Here is an 18,834-nt window from a genome sequence, read left to right on the forward strand (position 1 = left end):
GACGAACAAAAAAACATTACATTTGTGTTAGAATCGTATCGGTAAAACCAATAAACATAAAAACAACAGTGGTAGACAACAGATAAGATAGATTTTTTTACTACATTTTTTTCGCAGGTGCAAAGAAAAATGGCGAAATCTACGTGTTGTTTATATGAGACATCTGAAACCTTTTTCAAGTCGTTCTGGATGAAAAAGGAAAATCCGTACTATTTACGTGATCATTTGCATTTTTTAACACCAAATCTAAAACCGATGAATCCATCTTAGGCAGGAAACTTCTGTTCTCAAAGAAAACCGAAATGATTGTGGTTGCAGCGTGTGTGGAAAATGGTTGAAACTGGTTGTAAGTCAATAATGTCAATAGGGTTTCGTTGCAGTTGCGTTTCACCGTGTGTTCTGGGCCTAAGTTTCCGAATATTTTTATTGAACTCTGTCTTGGAGAGTACGACATACATAATACTTAACAATTATTTAGATTATATACACATATTTATAACAATTATTTAGATTATATACACATATTAAATGACAATTATTTAGATTATATACACATATTATAAAAATCAAACAAAATAGCGTGGAGCACTAGCACAAATGAATAATGGCCTTGGCTGCCATGACGAGCGTCTTTCACTTTATCCCTACTCCGCGGCCGAAAAAATAAATTAGTACAATATTTCTGTGTTTGTCTTATTGTATTAGTATACTGCTTTTTTATAATTTTTAAATTATAAATCACCATTCAAGTAACAAGTTACAAGTACAGAATAAAAAGTCTTTTATGCTATAATTTTTTATCTTGAGAGTTGACGAAATATGGCTTAAAGGTTTAGATACCAGGCCATAAACTCCAAAAAAAAAAAAAGACTTGACAAACGAGTAACGACAATTTACAACGATGACCTATTGGCTATAACATTTTTCGGTTTAAAAACATTTGACTAATTTTTAATATGCCGAATTAGGCGGAATTTTTGTAACGAAACGAATTTATTTTTCATATTTCAGTACTGTGTGTATTGATAAAATCTAAAATGATATTTGTCAAATATTTGAATTGATACCAATAGTGATGGAAGAAAATACAGAAAGACCAAAGGAAATGAAGTTTTTCTTTGCGTTTATTAAGACTATAAAAGCCTTACTTTTAATATTCCTTAGTAAGTTTTTAATTTTTCTATCTACATATACAATAGTTGTTTATTCAGAATAAGCTACCTTTAAAATAATCTTATTTAGCTAATTTGAGACTAAAATTTTGAAACTTAATCTATGATAAAATTTGACTCATCACATGATCTTTATAGAATTCAATGACTACGTTTTTGTTTACATTTCATTGGTTACTTTTTCAGTATATATTGTGAGTAACTTGCACTCCAAGTATGTCAATTTTTTATTTGAAAATGACAGAAATTTCTTATACCTCTCTGACTTGGAGCGTGAAATGTCCTTCCGCACAGAAATGGGATTCTATTACTCATACTATAAGACAGTTGTGGAGGAGAAACCATTTGTTGCTGGCATTTCTAAGTTGATGTATGATCGAATTGTCGAGTATCCAAAAGAAGTAAATGCGTTTAATAGATTTAATATACACCCAGAGGTATGATCTTACCAAACTCATAACATTTTTATTGTGTAACTATTTTCATCCCATTTTTGATCTTTTAAGCTATAATACTCATCTCTCTCTTAATCACAGTGTAAACACAATTGGACAGAAAGATATGAAAGAGTACTTTTGTTAAAAACATGGATTTTACTCATTTAGGTTTTATGAATAAGGGGGTAAAAGTTTATCGAAGAATTATCCATTTTTTTAAAAAGGAATCCAACACAAGACCTGCAGATACATGTGTTAACCATTGTGTCTCACAGCAGTTATTTATAACACTACAATTTTACATTTATTGCAACAAAGATTGGTATAGAGTGTATTTAAAGAAAATGAATCATAAATTACAGGTCCTAGTAGGAGCTCTATACCGTTATTTAGCTCCATGGCTCAATACCACCACATATCGCCAGTGCCACATCATACACCGTGGAGAAGGTCACGATCCAGTGGAAAGCTGTGTTGGTTTGGGACACCCAATTTTCTTTTATTTGGAGGCTGTGTGGATCTTTGCTGGAATTAATGTTGCAGCATTGTTTTTGCATGCTTTGGAATTAAGGTGAGTGCCATAACAGTTATATACTACTAAATGTTTAAGTAATTTAATAAAGTAAGTTCTAGTAAACTTGGATTTTCAATGGAAATCTCACCAGCGTTTAACTAAAATGATTGACTGAGTATGTCCCAATTGATGTTATAGCAGTATTATTCAACTTGCAGTAATTTTAAACAAATTTTTCCAAATTTAAAAAAACTTACTTTTTATTCTAAAGCAACACCATTTTTATTTTTAACTAGCTGACCGGGCAAACGTCGTATTGCCATGTATATCATTTATAATAAAAAAATAGGGGTTGATCGTAGAGGGGTGAAAGTTAGGCGTTGTATGTATTTTTTAATGCTGTATCATAAAAAAATAAACCACAGAAAAAAATATATAAAAATAAAAAAAAATATTTAGGAGTGGACTACCCTTAACATTTAGGGGAATGAAAAATAGATGTTGTCCGATTCTCAGACATACCCAATATGCACACAAAATTTCATGAGAATCGGTCGAGCAGTTTCGGAGGAGTTTAACCACAAACACCGCGACACGAGAATTTTATATATTAGATTATACATATCAAGTATATAAGTTAAGTATGTATTTAAATCAGTTTGACGTCCTGGTGTACACAAAAACTGTGTCCAGTTTGTGTTTCCACCACACTGTTATAAACTTCTTTTTTATTTCAGATTATGTGTACATTAAATAAAAAACTTGTATTTTATCTTAATTTTAATTTTACCGTAAGAGATATCTAATGTTAGATATAATTTAAACAACAACTCAGTGTAGCTGTCTAATGGTAAACTATAATTTTTCAGTGAAAGCTACTTCGGTGGTGGTCTAGCTGTTCTACAATACTTTGCCAATCATGCGGAATGTACACGGGTCCACTGGGCACCCAATGAGAGGGAGAACTTTGCTGGGCCCTTATTGTTATTACAGACTTATTTGCTGACCATACAGATACATGACAAACGGAATACAGTACAGCTACAGGTAACTGATTAATAAAAAAAAAGGTTGCGTGTACTTATGTACGCGCGTAAGAAGTTATACTTTTTTGGCTTTCTTTATTTTTTTTTAAATATAACTAGCTGATCCGGCAAACGTCGTTTCGCCATGTATATCATTTATAATAAAAAAATAGGGGTTGATCGTAGAGGGGTGAAAGTTAGGGGTTGTATGTATTTTTTAAAGCTGTATCATAAAAAAATAGAAATTAAAAATTTTGTCTAAAAAATAAAAATTTAGGGGTGGACTACCCTTAACATCTGGCGGGCTGATTTGTGAATCTAAACCATTCCCAGATCCCCTTGAAGACACACAAAAAATTTCATCAAAATTGGTCCAGTCGTTTAGGAGGAGTTCAGTCACATACACACGCACACAAGAAATATATATATTAAGATTAATTATTAATTAATATTAATAACAATTATTATTATTATTTATTATTTTATTATATTGTTTATGATAACTTGGTATGTTTCATAACCTTTTAACTAAGTAACAATAGGTCTTTGTGAAAAAACATTGCTAAATTTCTTTGAATAAAATAATTAAAACCCCCTTTATTTGTTTAAAAGGTAAATGACAAATGTCATTAATTGTTATGGTCATTCAAAATTTGCGACAAACTTCACGCATATTCTATTTCTTTTTACTTGTAGATTGTCTTATTCCCATCTCGCTCGCGCACGCTATAATCACACTGACAACTTTGTGTCTCAGGTGCGCGCGCATCGTAAAATTTCACTCTCATCAATTTTTCATAACGCGCCTAAAGAAGTATAACTTCAAAAATCTTTTCTTACACCTATGAAATTACTATACAGTGTCCAATATTTGAAAATTGAGATATTTTTTGCTTAGATTTATATTTATTAAGGCTAAATATAAAATTATGTGCCAATGGCACTCCTGAAATATTTATGCATAAATTTTTGTTATTTCTTATGCTTTTTAATATCTGAAAACTTGAACAATAGACTAGTCTGGCTAATGAAAGAAGATAACGAAAAAGCGCGGCAAATTAAAAAAAAATAGCATGGTATCCCTATGAGTTTGATATATTTTGTGGATTAAACTTACTTGATACTTGATTTTATTTTATTATTTTTTACATTGATAGTAACTGTATATCTATGAAATTAAATACTATACGTTTTACTATTGATACTTAAAATGAATAGCATTACATGGAAAACTCCAACTATATTTATAATAAAACAGAACTTTATTCAGAATAATCAAATCCTGCGAAAGAAATTACATATTCTATCAAATAAAACAAAGTTTAGGCTATTATACCTGTTAACTATTCGGAAAAAATATATAATAGAAATAAAAATGAGTAATTGCATGAAGTATCAAGACAATAAATCATACTAACCTAAGAAATTCAATGACATTCTGTGTTGCCATCCGAAAGTTTTCAAATCATTCAATTATCTTTCATTAGCCAGACTCTAGCACCATGACTCCTATAAATCAAATTCCAATACATATGGCAGTCATACATATAATCACTATGGCTTGATTCTGAATCTTATTGTATATAGGTTATCGAAAGCTGGCGCGTTCACAGTACTCACACTAATGCAATTTCACTATACAGTATGTTTAAAAATATGACTTTTTTGCCAAGCTATATTTAGTCTACTCTGGTTTTGGTAAGGTTGGGTTGGTTGGGTTTTGTGTTTTTTTCTGGATATTATATATTATACGATACTATAATATATTATATTATTTTGATTACGTACTTCACTAACAATTCTTTCATTAAACTGTTTTTATTAAGATGCTTAAAATAATTAAAAACATTGTACACTATTTAACAAGATGGTCCTGTTAATGTTTTGCCGGAACCAATTATTTCATAACACATTTTTTGTAAGTATCTCCAACCAAATAAGTAAACAATCACAGACAAAATAATAATGAGAAAAAAGATCAACATGTATTTATAAACAGTAGCAAAAGCAAAACAATAACTGTCTCTTTTATACTCATAAGCTTGACCGAGCGCGAGAGAGACGGACAGTCTTTTCATGATGCATATTCAGTGTGACGTCACGCCTCGCGCTTATTCACAGACACTAAACAAGCAAAAGTGTAAATGTGTTGAAGCCGCCAGCTTTAGATAACAAGCCAATACCGACTGGGTATATACGAAGGAAAAGCTATTGGTACAAAGCCATGGTTTGAACGCAATTAATTATTCCATGAATATAAAATTTAAAGCAGTTATAATTATTATTATTTTCAGATTGGAATCTTACTACTCAATTGCCTATGTCTCCTATTTTGGCAATTCACACAATTCATATTTCTTACCCAAATTGCTATATTCTTTTTGATGGAACAGTTGAGGGTTATAGAAACACGGCAACTTTCTATTTTACTACACTCCCACTATTGTGGCTTACATATGGCAATACTTTTACTACAAGGGAATGAAATGTTAAAATCATCGTTATATGTTTGTCTATTTCTAGTAGTTTCTACATATTGTCTATTCTTTAGTGGCCTTCGTATAAAGGTCAAAAATAGATTTGACTTTTTGGTTGAGTCCTGGCTAGTTATACTTAGAGTGGCTATTGTTATCTGTGGTTCGATATCTTTGAAAAAAATAATTAGCGACTTCCTAGAAGTGGAAGAGGACACGCATGTCTGGGAGATTCTATTTTCAAAATTCACAGATTATAAAACATTCCATACAATGATGTATACTTGTTCCGAAGTATTTGACTTCCTACCGTTGAGTTCTATTATAAATATGACTAAAACCTTTTTAATTCCATATGTGTTATTTGGAGTAATAAACGCGGTATACTTTTGGATTAATAAGAGCAAGACAGAAAATGTTCATAAGGGGATAGAAGAGGAAAGACTGATCGATGACGAGGACAGCGGAATTGAGAATAATGAAGCGAATATTCGTAAAGAGGAAACAGATTTGGATGTTTTAGATAAGGAAAAAGATAATACAGAGAAGGATAATTTGATACAATTTCTCTCTGGTTTGTCTGTGGACGCTGCGGTATTCTATAATATATCGCAGATGGTTGTCTATGGTGTTATGGCAGCGTTAGTGATGCGACTCAAGCTGCTATTTACGACGCAAATGTGCTTGATGTCTTCTTTGGTGTTCAAGAAAAAGTATTATATGTGAGTTTTATTTTCATTAATTTTTATGGGATGATCAGATAACAGTCCATTGTTTACTATAATGAAGTACAGACATACATATAATGGTGTAGTCCAGCAGTTACTGTACTAGTTCATACTAAAATAAATTCGTAAATGACGAGGGTACTATTTTTTTGCAGCTACCCACATTCAGTTATGAAGTATTTAGTATTAATATTGATTGTGGGTATTATTCCTATGCTGAGCAGTCTAGTCAACAATGTCAGTAAGGAGATGTCTCACGAAGGTAAGATAAAAAAAAGGGTGCGTGTACTTATGTACGCGCGTAAGAAGTTATACTTCTTTATTTTTTTTAAATATAATTAATTAATAATATTTTACGTAAACAATTTAATAATATTTAATATTTAGTATATTATTCAATTATTAATTGATATTAATAACAATTATTATTATTATTTATTATTTTATTATATTATTAATTAAATTTAATAACTTGGTATGTTTCATAACCTTTTAACTAAGTAACAATAGGTCTTTGTGAAAAAGCATTGCTAAATTTCTTTGAAAAAATAATTAAAACTCCTTTATTTGTTTAAAAGGTAAATGTCATTATGGTCATTCAAAATTCTTTGCTAACTTCACGCATATTCTATTTCTTTTTACTTGTAGATTGTCTTATTCCCATCTCGCTCGCGCACGCTCGGCGCCCGGCTGGTTTAAAAACTTCATACTGATAATTTTGTGTCACGGTGCGCGCGCATCGTAAAATTTCACTCTCATCAATTTTTCATAACGCGCCTAAAGAAGTATAACTTCAAAAATACACTTAACTAAGTTATTTGTCATTGATATAGTGACTATGTTTGTTTATCTATCTTGGGTTCATCGTCAAAAAGAATTCCGGAAGTTAATGGAGTAGGTTCGATTCCCGGCGACACGCTTATATTTTCAGGCATTGTAGAACTTGTAGATGTTAACGTAAAATTGTAAACACCGTTAGATTGTAATCTATCTCGCGAGATTATAAACTGTCGAAAGATTGTGAACCTCAGCGTACTGCTTACAATTTAACGATTTATTATTCGGTAGATTGTACTACACTAACTTAGTTATCATTCAAACTTCTTTGGTCAATTACAGATTAATTTTACTTCCCAACAATTTCATATAACTACCGAATAATAATACGTTAATTTGTAAGCAGTTCGTTGAGGTTCACAATCTTTCGACAGTTTACAATCTCGCGAGATAGATTACAATCTAACGGTTTTTACAATTTTACGGTGACATAGAAATAGTTTTTTTATGTTAAATATCACATTCTCCATCTTCAAATTTCTAACTGTTTTCAGGTGAATTTAGTGATTACAACCAAGAGGAACTTCTGCTGTGGTTAAAGCAGCAAGGGCCCGGGGCGGTAGCGGGTTCGATGCCTCTCCTCGCCACGATAATGCTCACCACAAAGAGGCCTATAGTTGCGCATCCACACTACGAACATTTGGAAGCGAGGTAAGATGACATAGAGACAGACTTTAGAAGCTACAGAAATATCGTCACTCCATCGATATGGATATTTAAAAGGCCGGCAACGCACTAGCGAGCCTTCTGGTAATATCAGCTGAACCTTCTGCCCGTTTACCCCTGTTCTATAAAAAAATATATTTATTAGAGGGCGACGTGTGGATAAAGTGCGAGCACAATAGACTAACTGTCGTACAATAATTTAATTTGTATTAATTCCTTTTAAGTTACTAATAACACTAGCTATAAATATAACAAGCAGCTTTTAATCACAAACCAACAATGTCTAACATCTCATCAACACAATGCTCTACTGAGTATTCAAATTTTCAAAGTCATTTATTCATCTAGGTACAATTTGTACACTTATGTCAATTTACGCCATCTCATTATCTTAGGGAGCGTTAAAGTATTACGTCACGCAATTTTTGGAGATTATCAAACCCCCCCCCCCATGTAACGCGCCGTAACGTTTTTCTGTACCCAATAGTAAAATGTTTCGTGACCACCCAGTGACTTTTTATACCTAAAAGTTACCATTATTTAGTGTAAAGTACTCGTAAGTCGAAAATAATATTAACAATAACGCGTAATTCAATCCACGCCCCACATCGTAACGTTACAAAAGAATCTTATAGATTAAAAAAGAAACATTATTATTAACGTTTTAAATTATAAAAAGCACAAATCGCCCAAAGATACAGATTCAAAATTTGTTAGATTTACATTTCAATATTCCATTATTAACGGTAATAAAATATTGAAATGTCAACTGTCAACATCATAAGGATGAAATCAACAAGCTATAGTGGATAATTATTTGTGATCTGTAGAAGGCCATAATAAAACCTTTTTCTAATATCATTCTTCAATGTCTATATTTTACAAACCATAGACCTAAATTATACTTTAAAACTGACAATTTTACTAATTCTTAGATGTACTCATTTCGTAATCTATCTAAAATCTTCTATCGTAAATTATATAACTAAAAATAATTATACTAAATATATAGCCAAAGATGTTATACTTAAAACAAGCAGATCAGACGTTCACGAAAGGAAAAAATATATAAAAATTGTTGCACATACATGACTTTCATATTATTTTTTTATGGCTCTGGCACGATTTGTGCATTAGCCAGCGTCAAATATAGGATTTTTTATAATTCGTGCTTGTTTTTAAAAATTCGACCGTGTCCTCCATGTACGGTTTAGGCACTCGCCCGGTACCGCACAAGCCTCCCAAAGGCCAAGAACAAATTTAAATTAAATTAAAACTTGCCCTCGAACAGGGAATCGAACCTGGTACCCCTCACCTAGCTGCCACTTAATAAGACCGCTAGGCTATGAGGCCCCCAAACTTCCATATTGCCTCTGGTTTAAAAGTACAGTAAAAGCTCCCTATTCGCGCTTCCTTTATTCGCGTTTTCACTATTCGCGGTTAAAATAAATGCAACCCAATTTCTTTATTCGCGGATCTAAAATTTCATACAAAATTCCAATAGGTGTTTAACGCAATATCATATAGATAATATGGAGTGTAATCCTGATATGAATGTTATGGAATGCTGGAAGAAATTTGACATAGCAATATGCATCGTAAACATAAAAGAATCATTGGACGAACTGAAACCACACACATTGAAGTCATGCTGGAAAAAACTATGGCCTGCTCTGACTGCGGAAAATGACGAAGAATCCGTGCAAGTTCAAACTTTGACTGCAAACATAGCCGAAATTGCAAATGGAATAGGACGAGATGGGTTCGAACAGACAGAATCAAGTGACATTCAGGAATTGCTTGAATAGCAAGATATAGGTATTAAAAACTGCCAAGCAAGAGAAAATAACAAAATTCTTCAAACCATTGCCTAAGCATGAGGATGATAATTACATAATCAAAATGTTCAATATCATCAATAAAATTGATTTTCTTGTATATTTGTGTTTTTTATTTTGGCACCTAGGAACGTAACCCCTATAAACCCATATAAATTACCATTCTGTATTCACGGTTTCTGTATTCACGGCATATTTATGGAACGTATACCCCGCGAATAAAGAGATTTTACTGTACGCCATTTTAGTTTACCTTTAAAATAATTTCGGAATAAATAGATTGACAGGGTTTAGGAATAAAACAGGTATATATAATTATTAATTACTAAATGTCATGTGGAACATGGTGTAATGGTTGCAGCTCCTTACAAACGTTGTGTAAAAAAAAACATGGCGATTAAAATGAGTGGCGGAGAGTTTATTGCCAGTTCTTCTGTTCCGTTCTACGCCCTTGATTTGAGAACTGGCAGTAAATGTAAAATTAGAAGCATTAATATGTATTTCTTTATTGACGAGTCATAAGTATACATTATGTTACCTATATGATTAAATTATTTTTTTCTTTATAAAAATGACATAATAATATATAACATAATAATCAGTAGAGCTACAACATCTTTAGGTGTGGGCCTCAGATTTCTGAATCTGTTTAATGATCAATTTTCAATGGCAAGTAGGTTATTAGCCTCCTGTGCCTGACACATAACGTCGACTTTTTGGGTCTTAATACACGTCGATTTCCTCGCGATGTTTTCCTTCACCGTTCGAATGTTAAATGCGTACATAGAAAGATAGTCCATTTGTGCACAGCCGGGGATCGAACCTACGACCTCAGGTATGAGAGTCGCACGCTGAAGCCACTAGGCCAACACAGCTCTAGACTAGTAAATTTACAATTAATTTAACTTCTTTTTTGACGTTCATAAGTGTAATGGTTTACCTATATGATTAAAGATAAGACTGTCTGATACAACTTCGTAGGTAACTTTTTAATTGAAAATCTTCCAGACAGCGTGCGTACACAGTATACAAGATGTACGGCCGATTTTCACCGCACGAGCTCTACCAGGAGTTGAGCAAACTTCGCGCCACTTACCTCGTCGTTGAGACCAAGTACTGTTACGGAAGAAGCAGGTATGTGTTTTAATCATAGGAATTATCTCATTTTTGAAACTACCCTCTTTAAATTAATTTAAAGACATAAATGTATGTATAGACTCAGATGTTCAGACTCGTAATGAAATTGAAAAATGTACCCGGCTAAAAAGGTTTGCTATCACTGACATGTCAAAAAATGATAGCTGTCAGAATTCTACGTAATTAAAAATCAGAGTATAATAAAAAGGAAGAATAAGATTTGTGTGTAAAAAAAGGAATTGCACTATTTTCTTTAAGTTTAGATGTATTAACAGTCAAAATTTCATCAACATCGGTTCAGCAGTTTTTGAGATATGGGTTTAATTAAAATTTAACTTTTTCGATATATTTAATTTTACAGCAAAGGCTGCTCCCTAACCGAGATATGGGATCTGGAGTCTCCGAAAAACCGCGAATCGCCGCCCCTTTGCGACACGCTTCTAACAACGACGGTAGACCATTTCTACCCGCTTTTTCGAAATGCGCACTACGCTGTTTTTAGGATACATGACCTAAGTGTGAGGTTAGTATATTTTGGTTAAGAGTCAAAAATGTATTTATTCTATAACTCTTGTGAAATCATACACAATTAAATTTAAAAAAAAAAGGGTTCGTGTACTTATGTACGCGCGTAAGAAGTTATACTTCATTGGCATTATTAAAAATAGTTTTTGATTGCATGCAAATAATTAATTACAAATAAATAATCAAAGACTGGAAAAGGAGTCAAAAAAATTAAATAAATAAATATTTATTATTATTAGTCTCTTACATTAAGTGTAACATAAAGTCTATTATTATTCGAATGTTGTTTTTAAATTATATCCAATGCCGTAGCATCTTCCGTGGGCAACTTCATACTGATAATTTTGTGTAACGGTGCGCGCGCATCGTAAAATTTCACTCTCATCAATTTTTCATAACGCGCCTAAAGAAGTATAACTTCAAAATTTTTAGAATTTTTGTGTAGTGGGTAGGCAAAATTTTCTTTTTCAATTACACTTGAAAGTGGTTGCCCTCCCTTTTATTGATTTTATTTTAATTGTATTGTAATACTGCAACGAAGATTTAAATAAATAACAGAAATCCTGGAGATCGAAACCTGGAAATAATTGTTTCGAATAAAGGCAAGAAGTTCACAACAGACGCACAAATGTGTCTGCTCCATCTATCGACTTAATAATATAATTAAAATACATTTATTACAATTTTTTTTTACAGGTATATGCCAAGGAGTTTTGACACTTGACATCAACAAGTGATGTGAACCTAAGATTTTAGAATTTGAGACTGACATTGACATTTCGTGAAAATATTTTTTTTTTATTCACCCTTTTATAAATTTTTTGAAATTAGGGAATGCAAATCCAGTAATTTGTTTTCCCTCCGTAACTCGCAGAGAGGTTTCCAAGAGGCCCGAAGCTAGACTGAAGTGTCCATTTGTCTTCTTCGGCAGTGGTAATTTCCAAATATCTATGGTGAAATCAAATTATAAAAATTAAACCATAGTTTGTTATCACATTTTTAATTATCAATCCGCGCCAAGAATGACTCGTATGTCAAAAATAGCAATTGTCATACTTAGCGTTTAGTCTATTCATAAAAGATTCTAGCTGCACTCTATGAACTAATCATTCGTCTCTTTCTGTCAAATTGTGTTAACGTTGTGACAGAAAGAGATATGACTACAAAGCATTCAAGTATTACGTCACGCAATTCTTGGAGATTATTAAACCCCCTCCCCCCCCCATGTAACGTTTTTATGTGTAGTGGAAAGTCGAAAATAACATTAGCAATAACGCGTAATTCAATCCCCACCCCGCATCGTAACGTTTTACAATAGGACCCCCCCCCCCAAGTTCGTTACGTAATACTTGAACACTTCCTTAGGGTCCTTCAAGAAAATGGAGTACATAAAAGGCAGACAACAAGTTTTCTGGCAATACATGAGCTTCCTATCTACTTGCCTCATCTTACAAAAAAATATGAATAACATGTGAGGGTTTATGTGTTAAGCATGGGATAAGTTTAGACAAAATTGATTTATCTAAAATAACTTTTAATTTATTGTTATTGATTTATGTATAACTTAAAATGTAGGTAAAATAACAATTTTTAATTTTCTCGAATATATTTTAAAATATGCGTCAATTATGGCCTCGACATTCTCTAGAAGAATCTAGAAGTTATCAAGATAATAATCTCAGTCCCAAAGAATGTGGAACTTCATAGATGTACTGTTAATACTTAAAATCCTTTTTTTTATAACATGTTCATAAAAACTACTTTTCACTTAAGCAACACTTTTCTTTTAAAATTTGACAGAAAGTGTAAAAATTAATTTTAAATTAATTTTGTAGTTTTTATGATTAAGTTATATTTAATCATAATCTTTTTGTAATATCAAATAGTTTGTATTGAAGCAAAAATAAAAATATTTGAGTATTAAGACAATAATTTGATGTTTTAATATGTAGTGGAATATATTATTCTCATATTGAATTCAATTTTATTTAACATGAATAAAAATATGAGCAGCTTCAGCGTGCGACTCTTATCCCTGAGGTCGTAGCTTCAACCCTCGGCTGTGCAACGATAGACTTTGTCTATGTGCTATGTGCGTATTTGACTGATTTATTTAAACATTTTAAATTCACTAAAAATCCAATTATTGAAGTGAGACTTCTTTATCGACGTATGGGAGAATTTTTGTAGCAAATCGTCACGTGTTTCTGTTACGCGCCATGTTGCTTTTTGAAGTCAAACTTCTTTATCGGCGTTGGAAAAAAATTTACCGTCACATTTTTCGGTTACGCGCCATCTTTTTCTTTTCCCTACCACGATCGAAGCCATTAATAACAAAAATATATAATAACGATAACAATGATAGTAATAATTCTATTACAATTAATGAAATTATGTAATAATCTTAGTAGTAATAAGGTAAAATTAAATAATTGAATTTGTATTCATGTCTATGATAATAAAAGCCTTTTGTTAAACTTTATCTAATTTAACTTTATTTAACCAATTTCTGTAAAGTTGCATATAGTAGATCATTTTTCGAAAAATAAGGTCATAAAGAACTTTCACTTACGTGTTAGTACACGCACACATTTTTATAGTCCGGTAGATGGCGTTTATAACAGTAAGGTTAGCTTCGATCCTAGAGAAACACCTTTTCAGGATGAAGCAACAACGTTGATACACAAAATGTTGTTAGACGCATACCTCGCTAGTGATAGGCGTCTTCAAAGCAAGCAATGTGTGTGCGAATGAGCATCTTTTTTGTTGTTATGAGATAAATTCAAAAACTGCAGTAGGTTTTAAGTTTCTGTTAAATTATAAAACTCTTAGGGTCTGTTTCACAATGTACGGATAAGTTCTACATAAGTTCCAAATTAACTATTTATTACTTATTGGTAGGACAAACACTATTGTTGAGTTTCACGACTGTCAGATAGCGCTACTTGTCACATAAAGTCCATCATAAGTTATGAGTCCGATGAAGTGTCAAATAGCACAATTTATCTTCCAAATAATTTATGTGTTGCATAGCTATTTGGTACTTTATCCATACATTGTGAAACAGACCCTAAATAAATTAACATATTAAAGAGTTTTATAAATTAACAGTAATATAATTATTGTTGAAGAGGACACAAAACTCCTGTAATCAATGATATGTACAAGTTTTCAACCTTAGACACTGAGGCTTTCGGATCAGTTAGTTGTAAGACTGGTTGAGGATCTTCCCTTTAGGTTGGAGGAAGAACAGCACCTTCCTCCACAATCCACACAGGCGATAGCTAGTATAATTGTATTGTTAAATATTAATCTTGGTTATGAATAAACTGAAACCAACTTAACTAATATTTTAATATATTCCTTTCTACATAACACTCTCAATATAATGCAAGTCCAGTTCGAGTAGCGGCTTACTGGAATAGGCTTCTGGAAAGTGTAATTAGTGCACTTCTGCTTTGAACTCTTTTCAACGGGCGGCATAATTTCTCCAAGACTGCAGACACATGATTGTCAGTAAACACATAATAATAGTTTATCATGAAAATGGGATTTGTATTATTAATAAAGAATTAAACACAGAAATTTCCTATAGTAAAACTTTTTAGAGATAAAGGAACAAATATTACTCAGGAATAAATCAGATAATTCTGAAAAAATCATATTAATTTAAACAATTTTATTGTATTGATTTATACAAAATATTTTTTTTATCAATTAATATAATAAATATAACAGTATAAGGTTTCAAAGAATATTGATGTACTAATTTTTGCAATTAATAACTAACTAAAGTTAATGTACCAAAAAAGTTTAACTTCTGCAACAGTTAAACACTACACTATTTATATAACTTGTTTTTTAGAGTATGATTATTTGAGTTAATGAGTACTTGCATACATTAAAGCATAATATATCACAGGCAATATGTTATAAATTAGGCACATTTAACATTCTATTCATATAAACATAGTACAAATCAAATTCAAAAACAATTCTTATTCAAATTATAAACTAAAATATAAAAACTAAATTATATTAAATAATAAAATTTCCTAAAAACTAAACTCCAATCTTTTTTGTTAGCCTAGACTCTTGAAGTTTTTGAGTGTAGATTAGAGAACTATGTAATGATTTAATGAAATATTGTCTCACCTTAAACCTCATGGATCACATAATTCATATTTTTCAATACATTCTATGAGCCATCCGAGAGGTAAGGCTTTGATGTGTGCCATATTGTACATTGGTTGATAGGTATCTTTGAATATAATGTAATGTGAGCATATCTCCAATTTACCACCCTTCTTAGCATGATATGGAATTAGTTTTTCAGAATCCGGAATTAATTCTGGATTAGGTACACGCCGTAATACAATGCCACTAGCATCTGTTATCAATTTGGATAAAGTTGCTTTTGTCAATACAAGAGTTTTGGAGAGTTCATATGAGGTTGTAAAATTGTGTAAATAGAAATGGCAGCCGTCAAAGAGGCCCGGCAACTGTTTGTATTTGTTGTATCTGGAAATTTTAGGGCCTCTATATAACTTATTGCCAATACCCTTTACTTCATACTCTTCAAAGTGTTCCAAAAGGTCCTCGGTTGATTTGTTTACCCATTGGCTTGATAAAATCCAAACACCATATACAATCCCTTGTAATATATCTATACTGGGTACACAGACACCATCCTCTTCATCTGTTACTAAATGAGTTACTTTCTTTGTAAATTTTGCTTCTAGATGTAAATTATAATGACTCTTAGCTAATAGCTTCAACTTGTTTGAAACGGACCGAACATGAGATAAACAAAATACTCTTATGTCTTCAAAATCTAATTCGGAATGTATATTTGCAATATGTGTAATATTAACACCTTGTGTTTGCTGTAAATCCTCAGCAGCTTCTAATAAAATAGATTTTATTTCTTCTGTGGCTAACTGTAATGGGGTTTCCCCTTTACAATTTCGTGCTTCTAGGTCCGCACCATTCTTAACTAATTCTGTAGCAATATCTACATGACTATACCTAATAGCTTCATGAAGAGGTGTCTCATTATTCGGCCCTGGAACATCTATAAGGGTGTTAAATTGCAACAGAAGTCTGACTAATTCTAAATTGCCATTTTGTACGACTTCATGGAGTGGTGTCCAACCAGCATTGTCTTTTGTATTGGAATTGGCCCCCATATTTAGCAAGTCCAAAGCTCTGTCAACTTTGCCTTGTCTGCACGCTACATGAAGAACAGTTTCGCCTTTACTATTCTTTTTCTCAATACCTTTAGTATTTGTATTGGATAATAAAGAGGTGTTTTTATCTGATTTTAAAACTTTCTGTTTATTTTCCTGACCTGATTCAGATTTTTTATTACTCTTTGAAGTTTTTGCCGGTTTAGACGCTTCTATATTGGTTGGTCTCAAATCTTTACACAATTTATTAAGTTCCTTAATAGATTCAACACATGTTTCCAATTGTTCGTCTACATATGTAATACAACCATCAAGCGGAATCTTGCATGTCGGACAGAGTTTTAAGTCTCGAAAGTGATTTGAACAAATCATATGAAAACAAGAGCTAAGTGTAACAGGTTTTACGCACATTTCTTTGCAATGTCCACATGTATAGTCTTTTTTAACCGTCTCTACGGCTTTTAAAAAGTTAAATAACTTATCAGTTGACATTTTCTTATTTATTTTATAAGAAAAATATAATTTTTAATATATTTATGTACTATTAATTAAATATTAAAAATTGCGGGATCGTTGAGCTATAAAGTTTACAAATTAAGTCAACTTTCAAGTTTCAAGTTTTTTTTTTTTTTTTTTATATGGCTCTGGCACGATTTGTGCATTAGCCAGCGTCAAGTATAGGATTTTTTTATAATTCGTGCTTGTCTTTAGAAATTCGACCGTGTCCTCCATGTACGGTTTAGGCACTCGCCCGGTACCGCACTACCCTCCCAAAGGCCGAGAACAAATTTAAATTAAATTAAAACTTGCCCTCGAACCGGGAATCGAACCCGGTACCCCTCACCTAGCTGCCACTTAATAAAACCGCTAGGCTATGACGCCCCTAAGTTTCAAGTTTCAATCGTGAGTCGTGACTCGTGAGGAGTTGCCAACTCTCGATTTTAAAAGTGCTCTGATTGCTGAAGAAGTTAAAAAATCCTCTTTTTGAGCATTAATAGAATAAAAACTAAAGAAAAAATTATGTCAATTGTCATGTTATGTTTTTGTTAATTTTAAATACGTATTTATAGTCCTTTTCATGAAAGAAGTCCCTCAGACGCGGCGCTGCAATCGCATAACGTAATGTTGCCATTTATGAGTAAAAAAATTACCTATTTTATTCACATTTAGCAGATGTAATTTATCAAATAATATTATTTTCTGCATACTTCGATAAAACAATATTTCTGTTATGTAAAAAGTATATTTTTATTTACTTATATTAGCGGTGTTCTACCTACTTACAGGGAAAATATGAGAAAATAGGGTAAAGAAAAGCAATACAATGTTTTATTCGGAGTTTTATTGCATAATTCTTAGGTTACAATTTTTTTCGAAGTACACGCCGCTGTTATACCTTCGTTTGTAATTCTTGTTACAGTTTTCTCTGACACACCTGCAATTAAACTATGAACAATTAAAAATAATAATAACTTTCAGTTGATAATGCTTATGTAATATGTAATATATGTTTTAATTTCAGTTACCTAGTTTCATCACGTTAAGTATTTGTTCAATTTTGTCGCAAAAACGAATTTATATCATAAAAATCCCATCAATACAGCAAAAAATTATTAAATGCCATTTAATAATTTTAAATGGCATTTACTCTAAAAGTACCTGTTATGGCGGCAACTCTCTTCCGAACATTGTTTAGTGGTATTAAAACACCTTGATTCTTATGTTCCCCTTCACAGAACTCTTTCACATTTAATAACATTTCTCGAGCCGAACTTTTTACAACTTTTGGCATTGTAATCAATCTTTAAAATGCACTAAGCTAGTTAAAAATTCACAAAAGTCTACTTCAACAAACGAACTTGATAACATCGACGAATGACAACATTGCCAACCTGTCAAATTTAGTTCCAAAAATCACCGCGGGACTTCTTTCATGAAAAGCACTATACTTAGAAGTTTTTAGTGAGGAAATGGTTGTGAAATGTAAATGATCTTTGACATATGGAAGTCAAAGGTCATGCTTTATCTCGTTTCTGAATTGTACTCTCAATCCCAATATTAATCTTATCCTTACTCGCCTTAACTTCTGAAAGCTTTACTTTATTTTAACTAATGTTAGTGGGTAGAGAGTGGTAGCTGTGGAAGTCACAGAAGCTTAACCTTAACCTTTTTTTTTTCTTTATGGCTCTGGCACTTTAGTTATTTGTAATGCAATTTGTTATTTTTCTATCATGTAAACACTGGAAGTAGAGTAACCCTTGTTTTATCAATATAATAGGATATTAATGAAGA

General features: G+C 31.9%; 2 protein-coding genes across 2 annotated transcripts; one reads left to right on the plus strand and one right to left on the minus strand.

The window, feature by feature from the left end:
- Positions 1–902: 902 nt before the first annotated feature.
- Positions 903–12,510, plus strand: LOC125058553 (probable C-mannosyltransferase DPY19L1). Its single transcript, XM_047662647.1, has 10 exons — positions 903–1,163; positions 1,359–1,609; positions 1,972–2,180; positions 2,993–3,170; positions 5,443–6,344; positions 6,506–6,612; positions 7,682–7,838; positions 10,700–10,825; positions 11,190–11,351; positions 12,050–12,510. Exons 1-10 carry the CDS (start codon positions 1,076–1,078, stop codon positions 12,075–12,077), a joined length of 2,208 nt encoding a protein of 735 aa, XP_047518603.1. The 5' UTR covers positions 903–1,075; the 3' UTR covers positions 12,078–12,510.
- Positions 12,511–14,688: 2,178 nt separating this feature from the next.
- LOC125058764 (BRCA1-associated RING domain protein 1-like) lies at positions 14,689–17,148 on the minus strand. Its single transcript, XM_047662919.1, has 2 exons — positions 15,509–17,148; positions 14,689–14,849 (listed from the first exon to the last, which is right to left on the minus strand). The coding sequence occupies exon 1, from the start codon at positions 17,032–17,034 to the stop codon at positions 15,517–15,519; it is 1,518 nt and encodes a 505-aa protein (XP_047518875.1). The 5' UTR covers positions 17,035–17,148; the 3' UTR covers positions 14,689–14,849; positions 15,509–15,516.
- Between the last annotated feature and the right edge of the window lie 1,686 nt (positions 17,149–18,834).

The sequence above is a fragment of the Pieris napi genome, chromosome 18 (genome assembly GCF_905475465.1).
Source record: "Pieris napi chromosome 18, ilPieNapi1.2, whole genome shotgun sequence".
NCBI lineage: Eukaryota > Metazoa > Arthropoda > Insecta > Lepidoptera > Pieridae > Pieris > Pieris napi.

What these genes read in the sequence shown, in the direction of transcription:
- LOC125058764 (XM_047662919.1), bottom strand. Translation starts at nt 17,034, where the DNA reads ATGTCAACTGATAAGTTATTTAACTTTTTAAAAGCCGTAGAGACGGTT.
- LOC125058553 (XM_047662647.1), top strand. Translation starts at nt 1,076, where the DNA reads ATGGAAGAAAATACAGAAAGACCAAAGGAAATGAAGTTTTTCTTTGCG. An exon ending in TTGCATGCTTTGGAATTAAG is followed by an intron (nt 2,181 to 2,992) that starts GTGAGTGCCATA and finishes ATAATTTTTCAG; the next exon opens with TGAAAGCTACTTCGGTGGTG. An exon ending in TTCAAGAAAAAGTATTATAT is followed by an intron (nt 6,345 to 6,505) that starts GTGAGTTTTATT and finishes ATTTTTTTGCAG; the next exon opens with CTACCCACATTCAGTTATGA.